A 26,953-nucleotide genomic window follows, 5' to 3' on the forward strand; every position below is an offset into this window, starting at 1 on the left:
GACAAAAACAGACCTTTTCTTTAAATGTTCTCAATAGTGATCTAAATCTTGGTATTTTTTTTATGAAGTGCAAACCAAGTAACCAAATGTATGTATGTGTATTAGGACAAAGTTTTTAGTAAGTGTAATAACATCCTAACTAATATGAAGTATGTGATTTAAGTTAAAATTTATCGGAAACGTATTAAATATTGTTGTTCTTGGAATAAGATAAAGTAGTTCGGTCTCTGGTTTAAGCGATTTCTTCTTTAAATAAGGATTAAGAGAATCGTACGGTTACTGAGTACTTACTTACTGTTTTCAGTGCAAATAATATACACCATGGGGCGAAGACTTGTCTTATGGACAAGTAGGTTACCTTAGTTCATTTTATAAAGACTTCTCTTGACTTAATAATAATAAAAAAATATACGGAAACGCTATAATAAAAACCGGCTTTAATATTTTATGATCTATCAAAAAATTTACTACTTAACTTGTCTGTGTTAATTAATTTGGGAAAATTGCTCTTTGTATGCAATTTCTCACATAAAAATATAAACACCCTAGATGAACCTGCGAACTTCGTAGGTATCGTTTAGGCCTTCCCGGGAAAGTTAAATTCAAAAGAAACAAAATCAGTCCAGCCGTTCTCGAGTTTTAGTCACATTCAGAATTCATTTTTACACATAAGGAGATTATTTTGTAGGTTTTACCCTCTCTACATCCACATGTACACTAATGTATTTCGAAACTTTAATATTTAACTAGCCCACACATCCCAGTAAATTCTTAAATCTACCTGTAAATATTTGTAACGCATTCACCGAGATACAGAGGCATACAAGGACCGGTATCTTTTTTGTCGTATTTGACCGTGAACCGGGTCTAAACGTGTGATGATACGAGAATGTTATCCAGTCACACCGTATGTCTCACTCGCAATGTACATATCGGAAACGAATCGAATAATCGTATTTATTTAATTGATTACGTTTTAATCGATATTTTATTCTTATCTGAAGACAAAGGTCAGTTGTGTGTGAGTTTGTATAGAAAGTCAGCTGTGTGTTTTTTTTTTAATTTGTGTTATAGTTAAATGTTCGTTTGAGTGTGAATTGTTTGTAAACAACTTGAGAGGTGAGGTTATAGTTAATAGTTTTTTATTGATGTTTTTTTTTTTAACTCTATCTTAATTATTTAACCCTTGCTATAAAGACTAGGTAAAGGTTAACCAACCAGTTATATAGAAATAGTTATAGTTCAAATGCCAAGCATATTTTTTCTTTTATTTATAATGTTGAATGAGTGTCTATTTATAACCGAAGGGCTTGCACTTATTACGTAGAACTAGTGATTACATTATGTAGTGTGCGTGTGGGTATTTAATGAATAAAATTAAAAAGTATATACGTAGTTACATTTAATTTAAATCAAAACGTTTTACCTACTCGCCTAAGACTTTGATATTGTTACTATGGATTTGTTTCTATAATAGATCTACAATACATATTAATGTATTGTAGATCTATTGTGGATAGATAGATAGAAGATCCTCGGATTCAATAAATCTGCAAATATTATTAGGAATTATTAAGATTAAATTAATAATACAGGTCGACTACTAAAGTAGAAGGAAAGATGACATTTAGATGGGAATCAATGTTGGTTTAGTATAACGTTGATAGATAGGAATGGAAGCATAGGACATATTGTCCCAAACACAAATAAAATGGGGAAAAGGCATAAAAAAGAAATAATTTTGTAAAAGATATAGTATTGTGTATATTTATTATTATTGTGTAGATACCTAAAATAAAATAAAATTGTGCAATATTCATAAATTAATATAAACATATCTTAACAACTTACGTATCTTCAGACTACATACATACATCATATACCTATGTAGATACGAAAAGCAATCCATAGTATTATTGATATTAAGATAAGAATATTATCGGGCAAAACCGGCAAGCATAATTAGGTATATTGTTCTAGACTAATTACGTAATTGTTTAACTATTGCATACAATAGATTATCACTTGAACGTGATACAACTTCTTAAGTCGATGACCATTGGTTTAACATATATTTACATTTTTAAATATTTTGAAATAAAAATATAAACAAAATGTCCCAGCATCGGGAATATGGTCCAAGCTATCGAAGGTCAGGGTACCATAGAGGGAAACCTGCGTGCCGTGTCGAGTAGCAATGCTTTCTGCATCAAGCGCTTGATCCGTCAGTCTAACGAGAGCCTCTTGAAGTGTAAGTCGAGGGTCAATAAAGAATTATTTATTATTATAATGAGAAATATATAAGACTATTATACAAACTTTAGTATTAAATATTTAACTATAACACCTAGTTAACACACTTTTATTTTATTTTTATCTGACTTCTATATTACCAACCACTAAAGATCCACTACACTTCTCTCGATTTAGGTATTCGTACGATCACGAAGAAATCAAAATATAAGTAGGTACTATTAGTTATCATTCAACCAACAATATATATCGTACGTTCCAAGTGTTAGGTTAATACGAAGATGAGATAACAGAATGAAAATTGCTCTAAGATTGTTAGTCATAAATGACACTAATAATAGCCCATTAGATAACACTGCTAATACCTACTTTTTCGAAACTCGTACTTACCCAACCAACTACAATATTTCTGCTTAGAGCAAATAATGACTCTGAATATACTAATATGATAAAGGGGCAAACAGTTTTTTTGATTGTTTGTTTGTACACTAAGACTCCAAAGCTACTGAACTATTTGAAAAATTCTTTCACCGTTGCACGCTACACTATCTTCGAGTAACATAGGCTATATTTTATCCGGGTAAATAAGGAAGTTCTCTTAGAACGTGGGTGAAACCGGGGCACACAGCTAGTGTAATAGATACTAATATGCTCCATATAAAGGATTGTATGTGTGTATGTATAGTAACGGTTTTGGTGTGAATCTAGTCGACTAAAGGCTATAGTGTTTCATTGGTCAGTTGTCTGTGGCTTTATGCAAGTGCAGGAGAATTTTAGGATTATAACGTTTATAAGGTATAATTTTAAAATAATAAAGTACATAAAAAAATTTATTAGGTAATACTTATGTCTACACGATTTTATTGCCGGCACTAAAATTGATAAAGTTATCAACAGAGCATTCAAAACTTATTCTTGTTTGAACATGTTATTTTTTACATACAATATGAAGATTTAGAACTTCTGTAGATTACCTAATATTTTGTGTGAATATAACCAAATCTTTAAACGTTATGAACTGCACCGATATGCAATTATGCTAAACAAAAATAACTTTGATAACGATGCGAATTAATTGTTTCAGAAACACCATGGCGGCCAGAAACCTTTTATCAAAAACCGCTCAAAGGTTATTAACAACCAGAAATATCTCCTTGAGTATCAAGAAACATGCTAGTCTTTGGACACCTGATAACATAGTAAAATCACCACACAAAGGTATTGAGATACCAAACAGGACTGTTCCCGAACATATTTTTGAGAACATGGAAGTATGGGCTGATAAAATTGCGATGGTATGTATTCTTTTCATTATTTACCAAAGCTACATAATAATGTTATGAATCATAGGCAATACTTACTTCAAAGATAATCTTCTAAGGAAGAAGTTCACCGACACGATAAACGTCAGTTTTCTTAAAACAATTGTTTATCACGAATTTTCACGTACAATTTTGTTTTTACACGCTTTTTATTAGCTTCACCTGTATGTTTGTATGTTTGTAGGTTTGTAGGTTTGTATGTTTGTATGTTTGTATGTTTGTTTGTAACCGACTTCTTTGGGCGCGATTTTGACCCACTTTAAACGGCCAGATTTCGTTCAAACTTTGTAGATTTATTGAGGACCGATGACAATACACTAATTTGACAAAATTATTCCATTTTAACCGACTTCCCAAAAAGGAGGAGGTTACACATACACATCGATTACTCCGAGGTTTATAGACCGATTTACGTGATTCTTTTTTTGTTCGACTTGGAATAGCTGCCAGTTGGTCCCATATTCATCAGGTCAGGATCTGATGATGGAAACCCTGGGAAATCGAGGGCAACCTTCAAAACTTGTAGGCATACATAGGGTAAAAACTTGACACTTAGGTGTACGCCTAAAAGCACTATTCAACTGTGAATATTTGGAGCTGACCTGATGATGGAGACCAGAGAGGATCGAGGGAACTCGACAACTGAATATGTAAACTACCTCGTGTTTGGGCTTAAATTATTTGTATTGACAAGACCTATGCAACAGTGAAGGTTTGGAGCTGACCTGATGATGGAGACCAGAGAAAGTCAAGGGAACTCGACAACTGAATATGTAAAATACCTCGTTTGGACTTATATTCTTTGTATTGATGAGAACTTCCCACTTGTATGGATAGTGACAACTATTCGTATCACTGAAAAGCTTTAAATAAATAACCTTTTTACAAAAAAATTTAACCGAGTTCCCAAAACACTAAAAAGCAAAAAAAAAAACTAATTTTAGGTGCATCGGCCTAGAAATCGGTGGCAAAATTAACTTAGGAACATCCATTAGACACCGACTTCTAGGCTTTTCAATTTGCAAAACATGATCTTTGTTAATTTATATAATTTTCATCTGTAGTCGATAAGGTAAGAAAATTAATTAAAATTTTCTAGAATTTTTCTCTACAGTCGATAAGGCAGGACTCGATGTTAATTTTTAGTTCCAATAATTATCTTTAGCCGTTTTCTCTAATATTGACAAATTTTTGTATACTAAAGAGAATTTTAATTCTACAAAACAAATAATAGTTTGAAAACAAACTAAAAAGTAGAAAATAAATAATAGTTTAAAAAAACTAAAAAACACGCTTTTTATAGAAAAACGAACTAAAAAACGAACTAAAAAATAGGAAATAAATTTTAATGAATTTAAATCAAGAAAACAGTGTTAAAAATTTCAATGAATATCAATTAATAATAGTGTGAATACAAAAAAAAATATTTAAAAAAAGCGTGGGGTGCTTTTTAAGATATTATCGAAATGAAAATCACTGTACTCATATCTGTCAATAAAATATTTATTACTATTGACACCATGCACCCCACGCTTTTTTTTAAATATTTTTTTTGTATTCACACTTTTATTAATTTATATTCATTGAAATTTTTAACACTGTTTTCTTAATTTAAATTCATTAAAATTTATTTCCTATTTTTTAGTTCGTTTTTCTATAAAAAGCGTGTTTTTTAGTTTTTTTAAACTATTATTTATAAATAAAATAGACGTTTATAATGTTCATGTACTTGGACTTAAGATATATCAATCAGGTTTAAGAATTTAGCGAGCTTGGCGATTGGTTACGTTGATGGTCATAAAATCAGATTAAGACTGGACTTGTTGCGTAAATTTTTTCATATAATTGTAATAAATATTGATTTCTGACACTAATATAATAATTATCAATTTCCAATAATTCCAGGAATGTGGCCTAACAGGTAGATCATACACCTACCACCAGCTGTACAAATATTCTCGAAATTTCGGCTCAAAGTTACGCACGCAGTTGAAGATAAAGGACGGAGATGTCGTATGTATCATGATGTCCAACTCTCCGGAGTATCCTATAGCAGCGTTAGGGGCTTTGGAAGCTGGAGCAGAGGTCACAACTGTCAACCCTATGTACACTGCATGTAAGTTATAAGAAAATGATGGTGAAATATCGGGTCGTGGGATATTGAGGTGAAAATTGCGATGAAGAAATATTAAAAGTGGTATTTTTTTGTAACTTGGTTGGACGTATTTTTAGGTAGATTGTTTTTGTACGTCTTATCTATGAAAAATAATTCTATGACACAATGATTGAAACAATCCTGTCTCCATAATACATATTTTTATTTGATCGCAATAATCAGTGTGGATTAAATAAATCATCGGAGTGCATCATTGCATTCTATGATACTAAACAAGATACAACAGACTTCTTGACCTGTCGACAAGTTATTTGGAGTCGGCGCAATGTGTCTTCCGTTTTCATTCTTTTAAATATCCAATAAATTATATTGCTTTCACGTAGGTACGGTTAATGATTTTATATAACTTATAGGCTATTAAATAATCTGTCACTACCACATAAAAAAGCAATCATATAACACTTGTATTGATAATATCAGTACGTATTATTTAATAAAACCCCAATAGTGTGATAAAAATATATTATCGTAATTAGGTACTGTTATTCGTAGATACAACTTTGAAGATAATATTATCATGATATTATGTCTATCTTCTGCCGCATGGTTTAGGTATCCATATCTATAAAGGAAAAGACAAAAATAAACTTTGCAACATACGAGATACCACTTCTATTCCCATTCAGTAAAAATGATAGTAAGTTCCCGTCTTTGGAACAACATATAGAATACTGTCTGGTTTCAAGCGGTTTCACCCGCAGTCCATGGGAACTACCGGGATAAAATAAAATATAACCCACGTTACTCGGAAAGACTGTAGCTTTCCAACAGTGAAAGATTTTTTCTAATCGCTCAGTAGCTCCGAATCCTTTGGGGGACAAACGAAAATATATATTTATGACCATTATCTCCTTTACATCTGTTATTATATCTACCATTACTCCTGCATATGAAGACCTGCAAAGTAAAACCAAAAATGTTTTCTTTTTTCAGATGAAGTACAACGCCAGCTAATACAATCAGATCCTAAAGTGCTAATCGGAATCCCAGAACTGGTTCCTATCCTCAAAGAAGCGTTATCATTGGCTAAGAAAGACATACCAATTATTTGCTTAAAAGACGGTAGCAACCCACTGCCAGCGAACACGATATCATTCCAAGAATTCGCTTTAGCTGATAACGTTGATCATAGTGTACTGAAGGAAGTTTCCAGAACACCTGATGATGTGTCATTTTTACCGTACTCTAGTGGAACCACGGGTCTACCAAAAGGAGTTGAGTTAACACATAGAAATATCGTTGTGAATTGCAAACAGCAGGACGTTGATAGTATTCGACATTATGATATCACAACCAGTGAGTAGAACGGCTTGTTTGATAAGATAGTGTTTTGTTAAATTAATGCAGCATTGTTTTTGTCATTTGGTGTAACATGTTAGGACACGAAATTCGATAATAATTATAGTTATGGTTAGAGATTTATTGAATCATATACTTAGCCTTTTATATTCTATCAAATTTTTTGTTTAGGTGTAACAGAATGTGATGAATTTGTACTGAAATTGGATCCCTGAAACAGATCTCGCTCATGTTATCTATGAGTGTTTGTGATATAATGTCATTAATTTGATTCAAATTCCCATTCATTTGTTTTATAATTATAAGTACTATATCATCTAGCTGATAAATACGTTTTTTATTTATATTTGTATGCCGATGCTACGGCGAAACATGCAGAACTTATAACAAATGTTACATCTATGTACCCCGTGTTTCATACAAATAAAGATTCTTATTCTTATCATCGTCCATATTGATGAGTGGCTAACTTAACTATTTCCCTAGTTCCACGAAATCCTCTTATAGGAAGATTTTCGTCAAATATTATTGAAAGTTTTTCGTTATTAATTTCAACTTCTAACAATTTCAGAAACCAGTCAAGATTCTACTTTTGGAGTGTTACCATTCTACCACCTTTACGGTTTAGCTGTGATTATGATACACAAACTGTCATTGGGATTTAAGATAGTGACCCTACCAAAGTTCCAACCAAACTCTTTCGTTGAGTCGATGAAACAACACAGGATAAACTTACTTTATGCAGCTCCACCTTTAGGCAAGTGTTACTAAGAAACCCAGCTATCAGTATAATAAAAGCATTAACTAAATTGCCAATACCTGTTGTAAAACCACTTATTTGATCCACTTATTAATACTATCGTAAATACCACTGTAGTCCTTACCTAAACATAAAGTAATATCTTATTGTTGACTGACGACCGATTTTTGTATAAAACGTTCCTGAAATCCTGAATGAGGTATAAAAATAAGGGTTGCGGGATTGTTCGAAAGAGTTACCGCGGCTCTGGAAGAACATGGTGGGTTAAAGTCAGTAAGTCTGGCACTCCTTCAAAAAAAGGTATAAAAATAAACTTAAATTTTTTCAGTATTATTCCTGGGTTCATATGCTGGAGTAACAGAAGAGCATCTATCATCACTAAAAACTATTGTATGTGGGGCTGCACCGTTACCCAGAAATGACGTCATGAAAGTTCTGAATAAAGCTAAGGTAAAAACACATATAGTCGTAGGTTAAGGATAAACAGATCTTTCCTATTATTTTAACACAGTCATACAATTGTTATAATATAATCTTATCTGATGTATTACGCTTTTTAAAGGCTTATGACGTTTCGCAATTGTGATTTCAACTGGTCATAGTCAGGTTTGCATAATATAATCACAAATTATTGTTTTTTATGAAACAATGAAACATTATACCTACTATCTATATTAATTTGTCAAAATTATGAAAGCTTTTTTTTAACTTTAATTGCAGTGTATTTACAAGAACTTCAACGGATTCGTAAAATAAAATGACTTTTGTACTTCAGAATCCATTAACACAAACGGCCTTAACAAATATTTCATAAAAATAAACTGTAGAAATCCTCACGGAGCAATTCTTCAGAAGATAAATGAAGAAAACAAAAAATAATCCAAACTTGCTTTGCATAATAAAATTAGTTGAAACTTAGTAACATTAATATCCTTCAAAGTATTTTTTCTAGATAGAGTTTTATTTTCTAGTGAATGGCCTATTTACTTTTATTATATTTTCATAGAATCAAAATTTTTTGTTAAAGAGTCTGTATTTGGAAAAAAGTCCGACAGAAGAGGCCTGAACATGATTAAAATTACCTACTCCTAATTATTCTGAGAAACATAGTCACTGGACTATTAAGTGTATTGTCTAAAATTAGCTATATTTACCTTAAAAACTCTCTTCGCTAATTATTCGGCCAATTAATACTGGAGCATTCAAAAGAAAGACTTAAATAGCCTTTTTATCTCCCTGAAGTCACTACGCCCACAACAAAAAATATAATCTTCAATCGTTGACCTTTTTATTAATAACTAGCCGTTTTCCCGCCGTTTTACCCGCATCCCGTGGGAAAAACTGCTCTTACCGGGATAAAATATATCCTATGCTGCTTGAGAATAATGTAGCTTCTTTACAGTGAAATAACTGTTCAAATCGATTCAGTAGTTTCGAAGCCTTTACATACAAACTTAATGACTCTTTATGAAATTCAAAATAATTTCATCAAATTAGGCTGAACATCAAAAAAACTTCACCATTCCCTTTGTGTTATTACTGGAAAGAAGACGTGTGGCAATAAATTCCCAGAAACCAAATTTTTCAAAACCAAATTATGTTTTCTTTTTTCAGCATAAAATAGATTTTCTACAACTTTATGGCTTGACGGAGATATCGCCGCTAGCGACATTAACGTTACCGGGTTCTGACCATTATTCCAAAGCTGGATTTGCTTTACCTACTACTGAGTTAAGAATTGTGGATTCTGAATATAAGCCATTAGGACCTAATGAGGTATGTCTATTTTCAATTTTCATATTATATTAATTTTATTTATGATGACTTTGAATTAATCATGAAAATATAAAAAACGAGCTTTAAAAATGTTACTTAGTGTACCAATACCAACCTTATGTATAAGGTAATTTTTATCTGATTCTACTTCTCGAGCATCTTAGAAAACTTTTTCTCGTAGAAGACTATCTTATCTTACTCTTTGAATAAGAAAAACCCGTGTCTTGTAAAGGATATTTAAAGATTTTTTATATCATTTTTATTTATTTTTCTCTACCTTTTTTTACTTGCTTGGTGGCTAAACCACGAGAGAAGACTATTTCCCCTCTACCTAAAGGTTGACTTGTAGAGAACGCCTAAATCCAGAAGTCAGAATTGGTACATTGCGTAGCAGTTCTGTGAAAAGTATAATTAGTATAAATATATAAAAGTCAACTCTTGAATATTTTTCCTTTACAGAAAGGTGAACTCTTAATTCGTGGTCCCCAAGTGATGAAAGGTTACAGAAACAATATAGAAGCCACAAAAGCCGTTATTGCTGATGACGGTTGGTTCAGATCTGGTGATCTTGCAAGCATTGATGAAACTGGAGAAATAACTATCGCCGACCGACTCAAAGAACTGATTAAGGTAAGATTATATAATATTAAAAAGTCCAGATACGAGACTGATATTATTTTAGTAATTTTGAAATTGTCATACCTATAGAGATAAAAAGTATAAAAAATATTATGTAATTTAACACTGATAAGATTTTTGCTTTCAAATGATGATTTAGCCTTTGATGATTTATAATGTAACCTTCACTTTTAATGTAAATACGACAAAAATAAAATTATAACATAAAATGATGATGTTTCTTGCCGGTTCTTCTCCATAAGACCCACTCTTTGGAATCGTGCGTCTAGCTGTTGACGTTACTTAAGCAAATATAACAGGTCGATATTAAATAAAAACCTTTGACTTTGACGTATTAAAAACAATAATATAACTTCATTTACAGGTAAAAGGCTATCAAGTACCTCCAGCAGAATTAGAAAACGTGCTGAAAGAACATCCAGATATTCTAGACGTAGCTGTAGTTGGCGCTCCAGATGCAAAAACGGGAGAGGTTCCTAGAGCATTCGTAGTTTTGAAAGAAGGAAGCAAGCCTGATGCTGACAGTATAACTGCATTTGTTAAAGAAAGAGTAGCAGAGTACAAACGGGTTAAAGATGTTACGTTTTTGGATGAACTACCAAAGAATCCTTCTGGGAAGATTTTGAGAAGAGTGTTGAAGGAAAAGTATTGTTAAGTTTATAAGCCTGTATGAGAGATATGAGGAGATATATTGAACAAAAATAATATTGCATTTAATAGAAAACAACTGATCAAGTGAGAGCCAAATCTGACAAGCAGATTTGTCGTCGAAGCTAAGATATTCTTTAAGAAAATCCTAACATATCATACAGTGTAAAGAATACCAAAATATTATAGACATTATAAAGGAATTTTAACAAGAAATAAAAATATTATTTTTATATTTCATCTAGCATATTTTTTTCCGTCGTCAAAACCCCGTTAGCGACACAACAAAAACAAAAAGATCTAAGCACCCATTTCTAACTTTTTTAGAATTAGAATAAAAGCATTTTACGTACCACATTACTTTAAAGCATTACGTCAATTTACATAGAAGGGTAAAAGTAAACAAACATTTTAAAACAATGGTGGCGATTGAGAGAAAAGCTTTGAGCTCTGTGGAATACTGCGAATTCTTTTAACTAAAACCTTTTTTGTTTCATTAAGGAAAAACTGAACGGCTCTTTGAGAACTATGGTAAAATATTCTCACACGAATTTAACAGTCGGTTTCTTTGTCTTTTAAATTTAATTTTACTTTTTCTGGACATAGAATTCTTTAAAGATCTTACTCGTCATCTCTGCTGAAAAAAATATTTTGGAATCATCTGACATATTTTGTTTTTTGTTTAAAAAGATACACAAAATATTCCCGGCCCTTATTCACACATAACTTCCTAAAAAAAATACTAAGCATACAATTTGTACATGTTAGTGAAAAATTTACCGGTACCTACTACATCGTTTACCCGCTTATTATGGACATCAACCGCGAAGTATGGAGGGTCACGTACGTTCATAACAACTGAACTTTTGCTACTGGCGCACCACTTTTGAATTTCGAACGGGACGGCGAACGTGTTTTTTTCTTTCTTTTTTTAAAATGTTATTTACTTTTTTCTGTAGTTTTAGTTCTATAATGGCTATAAAACTTTTTGCTCCACAAAATGTATTCGATTTCTAAAATTATATTTATAAAAACAATTGAATATGTGATTGATTTAAAACTGGAACCTTATCGTCAGACAAACTTCAGGAACAATATTAGTTTCACACCTAACAAAGAGCTCTGTCACTCCTTTTCTTGCTCTCAGAAAACCATCTTAGTTACTGCGAAAATGTTTCCGAGAAATTTTCACAGAATCTGACAGTCAACATTCAACCTTATCAATACTGCTGTAAAGGTCTTTTTCATTTAACACAAGACGCTCGATCGCTAAAGGCTAAACTCATTAAAGCCACTTTTGGAACCCATAACTACAAAGTCTAGGTACTTCGAATAGCCGAATCCACTATCAGATGTCAACTGGTGAAAATAAGCACATTACTAAATTGGCTCGACAAAGAGAAAACCATTTAAATCCTGCTGTTTTCGTTCTGCTATGTAGGTTTTAGCGAGTCTTGCACACCGAAGTTTTGTTTTTATTCAATTTATATGTAGCTAACAAAATTTATAGCTGGAGGTCAGAATTCTACAAAGTAAATTCGCGAATAACTCAAACACTTGCGCACTACTACACTTAATAATGTTTAAGTTATGAGGTTATGTTATTCAATCAAATATGATGATGATCTGAGGGCACGGCAGTGCCCCAGCCAAGACTCGAGCAAAGCGGGCACGGCCGTACCATCTTTTCTCGAAGCGTTTCGCGGCTATTTCAGCCCCCTGTATCTTCCATGTGAACAAAGCTAGGAGTTTAGGTTTTCGATGACCAAGAGTAAGTATTAGAACAAGCTCAGTCCCAAAATTACAAGAAATTTGAATAAATAGTTTACGAGTTATGAGCGATCAAAGTTACACCATTTTGTCACTGACTCACTCACTGACCGATCATCAAAAGTCTAAGGTACTTCAAGCAAACTTAGAACCTTCAAATTTGGCACCAAGATAGGTTATTGGCTACATATAAAGGGAAAATTATAAAAACCTTAAAACTTTATAAAAAAATAGGAAACAAATTTATATTTGCGGTTTTTCAAGAACATTGTGTATGAATTTTGACTGCATTGATAACTTTGTTATTTATTTATGTACAAAATGTTACCATTTGTTTTATTGTTACGTAGTGTGGTATATTGTTATTATGTATTAAATATACATACATATGAATAAAAAAGCTAGGTTAAAATAAAATGAATAATGATAAAATCTTTCATATTAATGCAGTGCGATAAATACTGCATGCTCGCTCGATAGATGGCGTTGTCCTGGTCTAAATCGCGCTACGGGTTTTAGTTAAAAAAAAAACAAATAATTTCATGTGATAGCGCCATCTACCTCTGAAATAAATCTCTTTTATTCTAAAAGATATTCGATTAAAAAATTCGACAATTTCGAAATTGTTTAATTTATTTAAAAAAAATGTTGTTTACGTGCTACTTTAGGTCTACATATTTAGTTTGTTATATATTTAGTTAGTTGCATGTAAGTTAATTTAATTTGTTATATACTTAGAGAAGAAGGAGACCTACAAAAAATAAATTAGATCCCACCAAAAACATTAAATGTAAAAAAAGCCAATCCTCTACGCAATTCCTCCACCGTAAAAAGTTTTGAGATCGCATAGAAGCCAAGTCCTTTTCAACTTTATTTGTAATAATAAATCAATATTTTGTGACTATATCAATAGTTTTGTTCACATTACAATAATATTGTCTTGGCCATGAGCACAAGTTAATAGTCGCTCCCTGAAATAATGTGTAAATACCATTGAATTGATACATTCTATATGGACATGATTTTACGATTGGACTGATTGGAATTTGAGATCACCATGGACCAAACATGCGCCATAGTAAATGTGCAGGTCATGATTTTGGATGATACTGAGTGTCGGTCATTTAGTAACAATTGAAAAAACTAAAAGTATTTAATTCTGTGATATTAAACTTCATGATTGACTTTCATCTCTCCAAGATATGCTGTATTATATTTGTAGTTTATTGTGCTCATGGCCAAGTCAATATTATTGTAAAGTGAACAAAACTATTGATATAGTCACAAAATATTGATTTATTATTACAAATAAAGTTGAAAAGGACTTGGCTTCTATGCGATCTCAAAACTTTTTACGGTGGAGGAATTGCGTAGAGGATTGGCTTTTTTTACATTTAATGTTTTTGGTGGGATGAATTTTACAACAACAAGCAATTCTGATTACTAGAAAATGTAGACTGAAGTAATTCATCAATATCATTTCTATAGCAAAAGTACTGTTTCTACACCTTATCCTGTCTAAGTATGAATACAGTCATCCAAAAACACTCGAAACTTTTACATTAACGACAAAACGATACATTACTCGGAATCTCCTTCAAACTCAGTCAGAACTTGTCAATTAAGTTTGGCCATAAATAGAGCGTCCTTTCACAGACTATATCTACTACCGACAAAAGATATTCGAGTGGTGACATACGGACGAACAAATAAATAGACAGACGGACAGTGATAAGGTCCTGTTGAACGCTTTGGGTATGGAACTCTAATTAAGTATCCCCATTTAGTATAATGATAGGAATAACCATATAGCCGGATCAGTAGAATTTTTATGCAGTCGGTCCCCCTTAGCTTTAAGGAAAGAAGAGAGATAAATTGTAATGCACAACAATTTAGCTTGGCATAAGGAGGAAAACGATACGTGATTTCCCAAGCCCCTGAGGTAGGTTGTAAAATTTTATAGAAGATATTAGCCACCAAAGCAATGATGACAATCTTCAATGCATTTTTAATAACCCATCATTCAATAGCCATAAAAGGTTAAAAAAAGCCGTGAATATGAACAATGAAATCGTATCGTGACAACCATTCAAACAATTTCAGATACTTCATGTATCTTCAGAGAGTAACCTTTTCATTTTAAACAAATACCACAAATTCTAAAACACACATCCACCATCTTAGCCTCCTTTATTACATTGGTCAACCGTCCTCTAAAAAGCTCATGCGCCAGTCCCAACGAGCCTTTAAACTTTGTTCGTTCCCTACAACATTACGTTACGGTGTAAAAGCAGCCAATGAGATCACCCTCCTAGCAGTTCTAGGTTAACCCGTCGCCATTTCTGAAAGTATAATGGGAATCTCGGATTAAACTAAAGTTTTAATTAGTTGCAATAGTGAATTGGAAAAGTCAGGACGTCCGTTTTAGGAAACGCCGCCATATTGAAAAGTTAAATAGGCGGTTTGTTGGTGCGATAATTTCTTTTGCCTATTTTAGAAATGTTGCCTTTTAGATCTTTCATTAGGATGTTTGTGGAAGTTGCGATTTGCGAAAATTGTACGAAGGATTGACATGATGCTTATGATTTTTAGAAACAAAAGATTCACACTTTATAAAAAGCACAATGTTTTAGGTAGGTTTTGGAAGGCTTAAAACAGCACTCAATATAAAACAACATATATTTCACTTTAAAATCCGTCGAAATGAAAACACTGTCTATATGAAATGATTTATGAACTTTCAAAACAAATACTATAAAAAACTGAATACATTCAATCCCAAATCCGCGACAATAGCTTCCATGAACAGCAAACAGCCCCATTGTTTTTACGCACAACATTCCATAACCAGGCTTCTATTCCATTTGCGTCAATCTATCGAACGGTAAAATCTGTATCGAAAAACTTCATTCATCGGCCCCACGGATAGTTTTAACGAGGTTCAAAAAACAAAAAAAAATAAGACTATCAAACTTTTGCCTAACAATACACCCGGTTACAACAATACAGTTTGGCTCGCGAAAATTCAATACGCCGAGAAACAAATGAGTATACTTTTTAGATTGATTTATTGTAGCATTTTTCCAATAAGGTTTTACTTTTTGAACAGCTGATCCAGTTTTTGCAAGCCGCGAAGTTTGGCGCGAATTTCATCAGCAGTAAAATATTGTTCCGCTTTGGTGAAGTCCTTTATTTTGGTTGCCCATCTGGTAATGCTGTGAAAACTGTTTAAAAGAGTTAATTAAATTAAAAGACAATAGCAACAAAGAAAATAATTTACTCCGTTCCATTACTGCCTTCTACATACATAATTATGAAGTATTCAACCATTTGACTAAAACGAAGAATGATTCTTCACATTAGCATAAATACATGTATAAAAAAGATGACTCAAAGACTGCCAAAGACGCAATTGCTACCAACTTCCCTAAAACGCACAACAGTTCCCCAAGGAACGCGATGAAGGAAAACATACTACCAATACACGGAACGAGCTCAATCATACTGTTTTTCCAATCGTTTATGTAAATGGTATAACCCATTCAACTTTATGCACGTTATCGGAGTCCAACTGTGGCCAATAAAGTTGGTAAATATGCAATTATTGTAACTAGTCAGAGGAGAGATAATGGTTATGGGAAACATTCCCAATACTACCATCCATGATTATGTACGTAAATATTTTTTAGGTACGAAGATAGGCTGGAGATGGCTTCTATGGGTTTATGATACTGTTCACTATGATAAAATGTACGAAATAAAATATAAAAAATACTTTTACATTTTTGACCAATAAACACTTATCATTTATGTATAGACTTTCACCTACAAACCTACACAGAACTTGCAAACACAAACAAAAAAATAACGATGTCAACATTCGATTGCAAATTAAAAATCGAATACGTATTGATGCTTACCTACTTGAAAACCAATCACGTATAAAAAAGAAATTCCTCAAAGGAGGTTCTCTAACAATGTTGAAAAAGTCTTTCTTAAAAAGCTAATTCGATGGAATAGATATATCGAATTTCGCTGAGAATGGGTGCATTGGAGTGAGTGACAGTAATTGCTGGCTGCATCCCGACGCCATTACGTTGCTTCGACAGATTTTTAATGGCGCGAACACTGGAACAAGATTTACGAGTTATTAATGAAGTCACTTTTATATTTTCTCCTTTTTTAATGGAAATGGTAAAATGTTTTTTATCTAACAATTTTATTTTTGCTCCCATTTTAGTGATAAAACACTTACATTAGTGGTAACTTAAGTAAGTTTTGACAGATTACTCAGAAAGACCAAAAGAGCATTTATAGAGCCTGAAATATGTCTTCGTAGATGAAATAAAACGTATGTTAATAAAAGTGAACTTGCCCCTTGTAATATTGTACTCACGTGTTTATCGAACTTTACCTACTCTGTATTTTCGTTAGGGTAGAATTTTACATCTTAATGCAAAGACTGCGAGAGAGAGACTTCACCTTTACATATTTCTTACAACTGAAAAATAGATTTCCATCCATTACTTTTCAACTATAAATTTAAATTGACGCATCATAAATAGTTTGATCCGAAGCCATTAATCTATTCTCAGCCGATGAGCACACGGTTCTTCAAATTAATCCCGACACTCTCAATAAAGCTTAGTTGAAACCAATTCAGTCCTTCGATGTCCAAAGTTCAAAGGTTTGATCAGACAGTATCTATATTCCAAATCCTCTATTAGATCTTGCATTAATTTGAAACAATTTTGGGGACGCAACAAATTGACGGCCGTTTGTCAGAGAAGCAACCACGATTATTTGACTGTCAAGACGAATAGAACTGAATTATGACTATCGAAATTATGTTACGGTCGACGAAAACTATTTGAATTGTACCATTTGTCAAAGTAAATGATTATTATTATGTGGGGTAATTTTTTAAAGAGTTTTATTCGTGAGGATTTTGTTTTTAAGATTATGTAATTTTTATAAATATTATTTTTGAAATTGTTTTAACTCTTTAGAATTCATACTTGAATCAAGTTTCGTTAAATGTTTGAAACCTCAGACATTAAGTAGAATATTTGATAGAAGAATAATATTTATATTCTCCTAACGAAATTTTTGTTTCCATGAATATTCATTATAAAAAAAAAACTACATAATCATGTTGTTTCATTCTTTGCTAAGTTCCAGTAGTTTGAGATTAAAGTTTTTGCAGCGTTGATACAAGCTTCTTTGTAGTCGAGTCTAATAAATAACTCAGTACAGAAATCTAGGAGTTTAGATGTCAGTTTAAGCTGTGAGCCTTGCGAGTGGTACTGGTGCGAGAAGAAGTCGATGTGTAAGAAAAAATACAGAAATACCACAGTTAAATATAGATTAAAATCAAAAGTCATTTATTAGAGTAGGCTGAAAATAAGCATAGCTTTTTGAAGGTCAAATTTACATCCAAAAGACAGCCCCCAAAACGCCCACCCTTCACCACTTCCTTCATGTGTTTTTGCTGGGAAGAAGAAGTGGTAGAACAAACTTCCCAGCGAATCTAATTAATATTATGGATACTGTGAAACCTTGTACACCAATTAAGGCAAGGGTCATGCTTAACGTTTGCTTGTATTCAGAGGATACAAATAGATTTTTTGACATCACTTCTACATGGAACTGTGTGCTTTAGTCACATGTGTGACATAAAATCTGAAGTGACCACAGAGAGTAATGGTCTCCCAATCAGATAACAGTTAAAATTAAAATAAAGCATGAAAAATAAAGAAAATCTTGAATAATGAACAAAGATGTGATGAGTTATAAATACCACTACTACTCACACATTACGACTACACATACTACGACTTAAAATAACATGTGAATGATTATAGTGTGGGAACTTCACGGAGGAAGGAAAAATAAGCGGAAATGCCATGAAGCAGGTAGGTCAGGCGATTTCTTCTAGGTCAAATACGTACGGTGGGCATGACAAACTTTCACTACTGACACGTTTGTGGAAGATATTTCGTTTTACAAAACTGAACGAAGTCCCCTTAAAACCTGCATCTTTTCGCCTTTCTTATGTGATTTTCCGGTATGGTATTCCTGCTAGTCATTTGGCGCTCCATATTTAACGTTCTATGTGAACCTACTGCCATCTATCGATGTTGTGTGAAAACTAAACAAAAGAAGTCACGAGCCAGATCTTTTAGCTCAGCTGTATCAGCTGTTTACAATCTGCAGCAGGGCTGTACAGACAACAAAAAATGTACACTAGTTAATAAAGTTTTACTAACACTTCGTAGTCTACTTCATAACGGAGTATGTTTTGATAAATGAACCTAGTGAAGATTTCTAAACAATAAAAACACATTCTTTTTTATGTTAATGTTCCTAGCAATTTTTACTGCATGATAAACTCGTACGCCATACTCGTACGTAGTGGTTGAGGAACATCTAGGAGTGGACGGGCATCGCTTTCATCGAACAACTGATGCGGCTGGCTACGAACCTTCAGGAATGAAGAGGAGCCATAACAAAAAGAAGAAGTTATTTGTGCTCATTTGAAAGATAAGGTCGTTATTTATTCTTTAGTCAAAAACCGATACGAATCCTTATACAAAAAAAAAACATTTACCTAACACTTGTTCTCTCATTATAAAAGAAGTGCATTGGTCAGTAATAAAACATATAAAATATCACGACTCACATTGAAAAATAATAACAAAGTAAGAAATAAATCGCAGCATATATTAGTTACTTGTAATACACTGCACGTTTCAGAAGTCAGCTTAGGAAAACAGCGAACGTAAGCGGTATAGAGCAAAGAATTGGTCGACTGTGCTTCATTGGGACATGGAGTATAATATGTTACCGAGATCTTTTTAATCGTATACAGTTTAATCAAAAATAAAATAAGGGGGCTTGAAATACGACTATGTTTACTAAAAGCTTTCATATTTTTTCAACTGACTGAAAATAATCGATTTTCCTAAATACTGTTGTTCTATATACATGCATAATATACAACTATCCTGTATTGAAAAGATACATAAAAAGTATAATATATAGGTACGAATGCGAAACTGTTCCTCCCATTTTTTAGTTTTCAATTTTATTTCAAAAGCATAACTCCAGCTTTTAAGCTGCCCCAACATTTTTAGCCTATGCCAGGATAAAAACTTTGTACATCGAATGTAATACTATAGTTTGTATGTTTGATCTCTCATCATCAGCCTATCGCAGTCCACTGCTGGACATAGGCCTCTCCAAGTGCACGCCACTGAGATCGATTTTCGGCTTCTCGTAATCTCTGTAACGTTCATACTCCTGGTTTTGGTACAGTGTGGGTCTAGCTTATGTTTTTATTTACCTACGTATTCAAACAATACCTGTCACGTAGATATGTACGTGATCGATAGTCCATGCGGTCATTTATACGAACAATACGTTTTTTTCAAAATCGAATTATCAATAGAGTAATTTCACAATACTGTTCATTAGATTTGTTTTAAATAAATAAATCAGTCATAAAAACAACAAAAACATTGTTTGTTGCAAAATCTTTCTGGCTTTAAAGATTCTGAAGAAGAGTATCTATAGGTTTTAAAGAATTAAAATTAATTAATTTTTAATTAGGAACATATTTACAAATTAGAATTAGCTATTCTAAAATTCAGAAATAGTAAAAAAGGAGGCGTATAAATAGAAGTAGGTAAGTTACTAACATCATTATCAAGTTCTCATAAATAACAGATATTTCCCCAATCGATTCACCAAACCACTTTACATAACTACACACCCTACTTACCTAGTAGTTAAGTTCCAACAATCTTCTGGTACTTAGTTAGGTAATTCAGTATACGCCTCATTCGGTAGAACTTAGCATCTCTGGACTGCATATTCATATGTCTGCAACCACAGTTAGGGTGGGTGCACACTTAATACAGGTGCACAGTGAGAGGAGAATAATAAAAATAATAAAAAAAGTAAAAATTTATTGAAAAAAAAAATAGATCATATGAATTAGTAGGTAATTAAAAAGTCTCAGATGTTGAGGTAAACCAAATTGTCTAAATAATAACAATGGGATAAACTAAGTTAATCTAGGCTAATATCTACATACAGGCAATAATAAAATAAAAACAGTTCTAATTCTAAACATACATAACATAGAATACACCAAGGCTTCCGAAATATATTTTGATGAGTATAGCAGTCGTTCTGAAGAAAAAGCACTCGGAGGCAAGCCCACTGAGGTCGACGGATTAAAAGTGAAAAAGTAAAAGTCAAGATTTCAAGATACGTGGTTCAAAAATATAAAGTGGCTTTAACGCAAAATTTTAAGTTTTAGTCAGCCAGAATATGAAAATCACTATGACCTGAAACACAATTTTCTTTCGCTCTTATTAAATAATGCTCAAAAATTTTTTGTGACAGCGGCGCGCTGTGTTGTGTGGTGTGTCCCAACCTTTATTGACTTGAGTGGTTTATTCAGCTATGCTAATGTGTCGCGAAGAAATACTATTTATTCACCGATAGGTAGGTTGTATGCTGCATCTTACTTAATGGGCAGAATTCCAAATTGCGCTAATTTTGTAAGAAAGCAGACTTCATTTTTGGGTTGTTTCTTTAAAATGATTTGTGAATTGTAGTAATTTTTAATACTAGAGGATTTAAATAAAATCTTTACCACTAATATCCAAAATAATACCTATAGTATGTTTAAGTGTCTATCTTGTATACCACATTATTAATTCTACACATTTCAATCAACCATAAAACTGTCACAAAACTAATAAAAGTTTTGACAACTGCAGTGACCCATCCATAAACAAACCGCAGTAAGTCCAGCCCACTAACAAATCAATCACCTCAGAACTTTGTAATTAAGGCCGTAAAATATTCGGCTTACATCAACTACAAATATAAATGTACTGAACAAAAGTTGGTAACACCGATAAATTATACTTAATTGTCCGCCATTTTACGTGTCTTGTTTTAAGCTGTGTTCAATTCTATCTGATTTATGTATTCGCATTGTGCGAGCAAGAAAACAGACATTGGTTAATAAATTGTCTTATAAAAGTCTTTTATTGATTCATTTTTTGAAATGGTTGTCAAAAATATAAATGAGGTTTTTGAAAGTAGATTATTACGTGATTCGGTGGGTTAACTACTTTTTATTGATTTAGTGGTGCTACATGAGTTTACAACTTTATAATAGATGCCGAAATACGTATTTTATGAAAAAGTGAGCTTAAATATTATTTGAGAAAAATAACATTTTATAAACATTCCTCAATGCACACATGAGCATAAACAATAAGGTATGTATTTTCACAAGTCATGTAAATAAAAAAGACAGTCACTGCTGTATAAAGAATTAATAACGACGATAATAATTAATAAATATTGTCGGACACTATTCCAGTTATGCCCCAAAACGCTTGGCTTGAAATTCATTTAGGCTCTTGTCGACTATTTACTTGATTAACGCAGAAGGACGGGCACAGACGAAAATCCATTAATCAGACCCGCCTTTTTATGGATGCCAACTAAGCATTCTCTTTTGTAGTTGCCCTTATCTTCAATTACGTTATAATATTTTGTCAGAAATTATGTCATTAGGGATTAATTTTGGTTGGACTTTCTCGTAAAGGGATTATGGAGGTACTGAATAAGGAAAGGGGATATATTGAGTGTTGTGTCGGTTATTCAGAGATTGCATTTGGTAATATACAGATTTATTTATTATCTTAAACAACTTTGGCTGGTCCAATGCACTAGGTATTATCTAGGTACTGCTGATCAATTGATTCATTAACATCATATGTTTAGTAGTAGCTTTTAAAATATTATCATACCATAGCTACAACAGGTGATATAGTGTAAAACATCTTATTCAATGGAGACTATTAAACATACCCGTCGCGCTATCGAGAGACCAACAATGCAGTCAAAACTCACTCTCACCAACTCACCCTGAGACACATAGAAACAATTTTTAAAATTAGAACAATCCAAATCGCCTTCTCAAAATATCCATATCATGGCCGTCAATCGCCGATCGGTTCTAGCACTAAGCAATCTATATTGAGGTGTCATTACGAGCCAGGACGGCGTGTCAGGTGCACGTATGTATATTTGATGCCCAATTTGACAGTTCCGCTTCGACGGTAGCTAGATTATCACACTTTGAAGTCCACTTTGGACTGAATTTAGAACAGGTGAAGACTGTTCGTTGCGATTTAGATTGGAGCTATCGAATGTTCGTATAGGATCGTAGGATATGGCGACGTGAATTTTATCGGGATATTTCTGAATGTTTGCTATTGAAAATTAGATTTAAAACTGAACCGATCATTATATAATTTTTTTAGGAAAACAATCATATAGATTTCGATGAAACCGGGCAATTATTTGTTTAGTCAGAATAACACAGACTATTTATTATACATGAGCCAGAAGTAGTTTCTTCGTGATACGGGTAAAACCAGGTCGTTAGTAAAAATATGTACCTAAGTTACGTAGAAATTAAAAAAGCAAACCTAACTTAGCCTTAAGCATTAAACAACTGTCAGTCGTTTTACTGAATGCTCGACAGATGAGCTAGCACATAATATCATGTATGTTTGGATACCACATTTCAGATCCAAACTGTAATCAGTCATTCTATTATTCAGTACGAAATGTAGGCACTAAATATCTAGGCACGACATATTCGCTTATAGTTTCAGCCATAATTATAATAATTAATATCTCATTCAAGTCTACTCGCGCGTGAACAATTTTAATTGGTTTTCGTCTAAATACATCACATGACTAGTAGGTAATTATAATTAACGAAGTCTGCATATGAGTTTAGCGTATAATTATATCTTATGATCATTTTACCTCCTTTAAGGACAATGCCTTTAAGTATACATCAAACAAATCTATTAATATTTATCTCTTGAAGTGCTTCTTCATTAAATGAGCTATCAACTATATGTACTTTCGTTACCAAAAATGTACAGCTATAGGTACCTACATTCAAAAGTAAAAACTCAAAACATTTACCGATAAAAACCATTTCAAATATTATACAAACCAATCACCGAACAAAAATGCAATCAAAATGCGGACAAAAAAACCGACCCAGTCACCAAAATCGTTTGACAATGCGAGCCAAGCTGGCGCTAGACTAAAATCAAACCTCAAATCACACACACCCATTGTCCCCAGTGGTATAGAGGCAGGCACAAGTGAATTGTAAATTGTTCAGTGCACCCAACTGTATTTTCGCTCGCTAGCTCAAATCGCGCCGATTGAATAAGCAACTGATATCGAGAGATTTGGCATAGCTACGGTTCGAGCGCTTAGTGTAATGTCGCGTTCAGAAATGTTATTTACACTTCTTGTTGGCCTCGAGTGTAAATTACAGTTCTGTAACTGGTCATGGAGTGAACTGTTTGGTTGTGTTTAGTTCTCGTTATTTTAGTATAGGATTACAAAAGCTATAGGCAGATAAAATAGGTTTTGAAAACTTAGTTAGTTATACGTCCTGAATTTCAAGATTAATATTTAGTGCTTGTTGCTCGAAGATAATAGGTAGCTTTCATTCAACCATAACGGAAATACCTCTATGTAGATCTCAAAATAATGAAGAAGACATACTGATTTGAACAATAAAACCATAAAGCAAATAGATATTGTAATAAAAGAAGATATCATATTCAATTGAAAAGCCATATTTCCTCACTGAACAATAAACAATCGAAAGAAATAACAATTTTCATAGTTATTAAATTTTATTATTCATGATGAGCTTACAATATGAATTATTAGATTTTCTTCACATAAATACGCAAAGTTCAAAGGGCAAATGTCTTTGTTTATCTCCAACAATTCGATTTATATTTTTCATTCATTTGTTTTCTAAACAATTGACAATAAGAGCCGGGTTTCGCCCCCTGCCTTATAAATAGATGTGCCAATAATTTTCTTTAGATAGCTGTTTTTGTTTTGGTAAAAGCCATTAGGGCACAATTGTAGTGCTAATTAGGTGCACGCAAAACGTTTATAAGCCTTTGTCCCCAAGAAAAGTCAGGAGCAGTGAGGTTTCGGATAAATGGGTGGGTTCTCACTACCCCTAAGTCCGAATAGGCGTGATCAGAGGTGGACATTGGACCTATTGTCCTGCTTGAAATATGGTTTCGCCACTGACAGTGTGTTGGGAAAATGCCTGCTTTGTTAAACGTGATTGATATTAGGTAATTTTCCAAGTTTTCGGTGCTATAATTGCGTAATATAATTGGATTTTCATTGTGATTTGAACTGCCAATGAGAAATCGTTTATTTCCGTTTCACAGAACGGTGGTCGCACAATAATATTAGTTTTGTGTATATTTGCTGTAGGTTTCACTCGAATGTACTAATAAGCGGTTTACGCGTTTAGAACTAGTACGATTCAATTTACTTGTACAGCAAGACCTACAAGGTGACAGTTGAAAGCGAATACGTTTTGTGGTACCTAAATCTCAAAATACAAAGTATCAAATCGAGAGATGTGGTGTTAGGTTAGTAAAAAAATTGATGGAACAAAGTTCTTTTTATGAACCCTTCTGCAATTGATTACAATGTGTAACTAAATTAGACGAAATCTAAATATAGATCTCAATCGGCACAAATGACTCCTTGAAACTCTTAAAGTTAATATATTTGACATCAGAGGGTTTACGAAACAAGTTGATCAACAAACTAAGACACTCATTAACATTAATCATGTAGAATTGGCTGTGACATAGACCTGTGAATCGAATAGAGTGGTCAGATTAATTAATAGGTCCAAAGTACATGTAATACAGTTGGGCAATGATTGCTGTTGTGGCTCGAAGATTAAAAATAATTAAATTTTATTTGGCTTGAAGCAGATCTACCTCTACAATGATTCTTCTTTGACTGGTGATGTTTTTGTAACCTTCTGATAAAAAAGTCGGACTGAAATCCGTAAGTACTTTGTAAGCGAAATACACTTCATGAAAAATATATCATTAGAGTTATTTACCGTTTTTGCAACAGGTTGATGATTTTTATTATTTTTTCTGCAAAACGGCTATTTTCTGGTACTTTCAGAGTAATTAAGGATTAACTACTTAACACAAACAGCATATTCAAGGAACAAACATCTAAACGCATTCTTAACTCTACACTTAATTCCGAAAACTAGCCTTTTTCAGTCACTCTTGGCATAGCCACCCTTACGCAAGCAATTACGCACTTGGGGATCGTTAAAACGAGGGTCTGAATCGAGATAATTAAAGTCCCCCACAGTCCTGGGTTTCAGGGGTCAAACATTATGTTTAAATAATTAACTGGGTCCTTCTAAATACTTACGTAAGTGGTTATGAAAAGTTTCATATCCGGAGACTGCCGTATAAAGGGGTATTATACGTAATATCGTCGTCGTTTAGAGCACTTACGCTGATGTTTTGATACAAGTAAGCCTTATGGTCGTACTACTTTAAAAACTATTATGGTTGCTTGTGTTATGCTTGTAGCTGGGGAAAATCTGGTTTTGGGTACACCTTTATGTTTGTTTCTATAGGTACTTTTATTGCAAAATTATCCTTTATCCAAGCGTTGTGCAAATATTATTGTTGTCGTCGTATTGGGGTTTAAATAAAGTAATTACTAAAATACAAATAGCTTGCGTGAAAATATTAACCTTAAGTATGCAAGAGAGGAAAATTGGGAAATATTTCAAACACGTAAAAATTGTATTTAACAAAATAGCTGCTACAACTTTTTGTATTCACACCGTTAATATTTATTGATTCCATTCATGAACATTTTTTTTTTATCAAGAATTTTGATTAATTTCCATATCAAGTTCCATTCCATGTCAAAAATAGACACAAAATATTTCACTCATTCATTGCATCGTCATCAATATCGGTTTACCTACTGATTGAATCCTAGACTAAAAATATGGATACTGTCTGATCTCATAATAGTCCCTTTCCTACAAAAATGTTTGTCCATACGTTGTCCATCACGTTTCATAACAACATCATAATCATTGCATATCCCAATCATATATCACAGGGAACATAATGCAATTAATTTAGATACACTTCATTAGGCCTATGAATTATAGTCAACGTACCAGGAATACATATCGTGTGTTCATTGCATTATGTCATACGTAATTCCAATATGACATTACTAAGTAGGTTTAGGTTGCCAATTAATAGTTCCTGTGTACATTAATAATTATATGCTAATTTATGTGACAAATAGATAGATAATAATAGAAATTAATTCTACATATATGTATAATCATATTAGCTTACC

General features: G+C 32.8%; 1 protein-coding gene across 2 annotated transcripts; it reads left to right on the forward strand.

Moving 5' to 3' along the window:
• The first annotated feature begins 861 nt into the window (after positions 1–861).
• Positions 862–11,113, forward strand: LOC110369792 (uncharacterized). 2 transcript variants are annotated; one of them, XM_064038523.1, is made up of 9 exons: positions 862–1,010; positions 3,338–3,548; positions 5,481–5,691; positions 6,685–7,047; positions 7,622–7,807; positions 8,139–8,260; positions 9,425–9,586; positions 10,046–10,216; positions 10,590–11,113. In XM_064038523.1, the coding sequence occupies exons 2-9, from the start codon at positions 3,345–3,347 to the stop codon at positions 10,878–10,880; spliced, it is 1,710 nt and encodes a 569-aa protein (XP_063894593.1). In that variant the 5' UTR covers positions 862–1,010; positions 3,338–3,344; the 3' UTR covers positions 10,881–11,113. The 2 variants fall into 2 exon arrangements, with proteins under 2 accessions (XP_063894593.1, XP_063894592.1); XM_064038522.1 differs by having other exon boundaries at positions 864–1,119.
• The last annotated feature ends 15,840 nt before the right edge of the window (positions 11,114–26,953 follow it).

The sequence above is a fragment of the Helicoverpa armigera genome, chromosome 16 (genome assembly GCF_030705265.1).
Source record: "Helicoverpa armigera isolate CAAS_96S chromosome 16, ASM3070526v1, whole genome shotgun sequence".
Classification (NCBI taxonomy): domain Eukaryota; kingdom Metazoa; phylum Arthropoda; class Insecta; order Lepidoptera; family Noctuidae; genus Helicoverpa; species Helicoverpa armigera.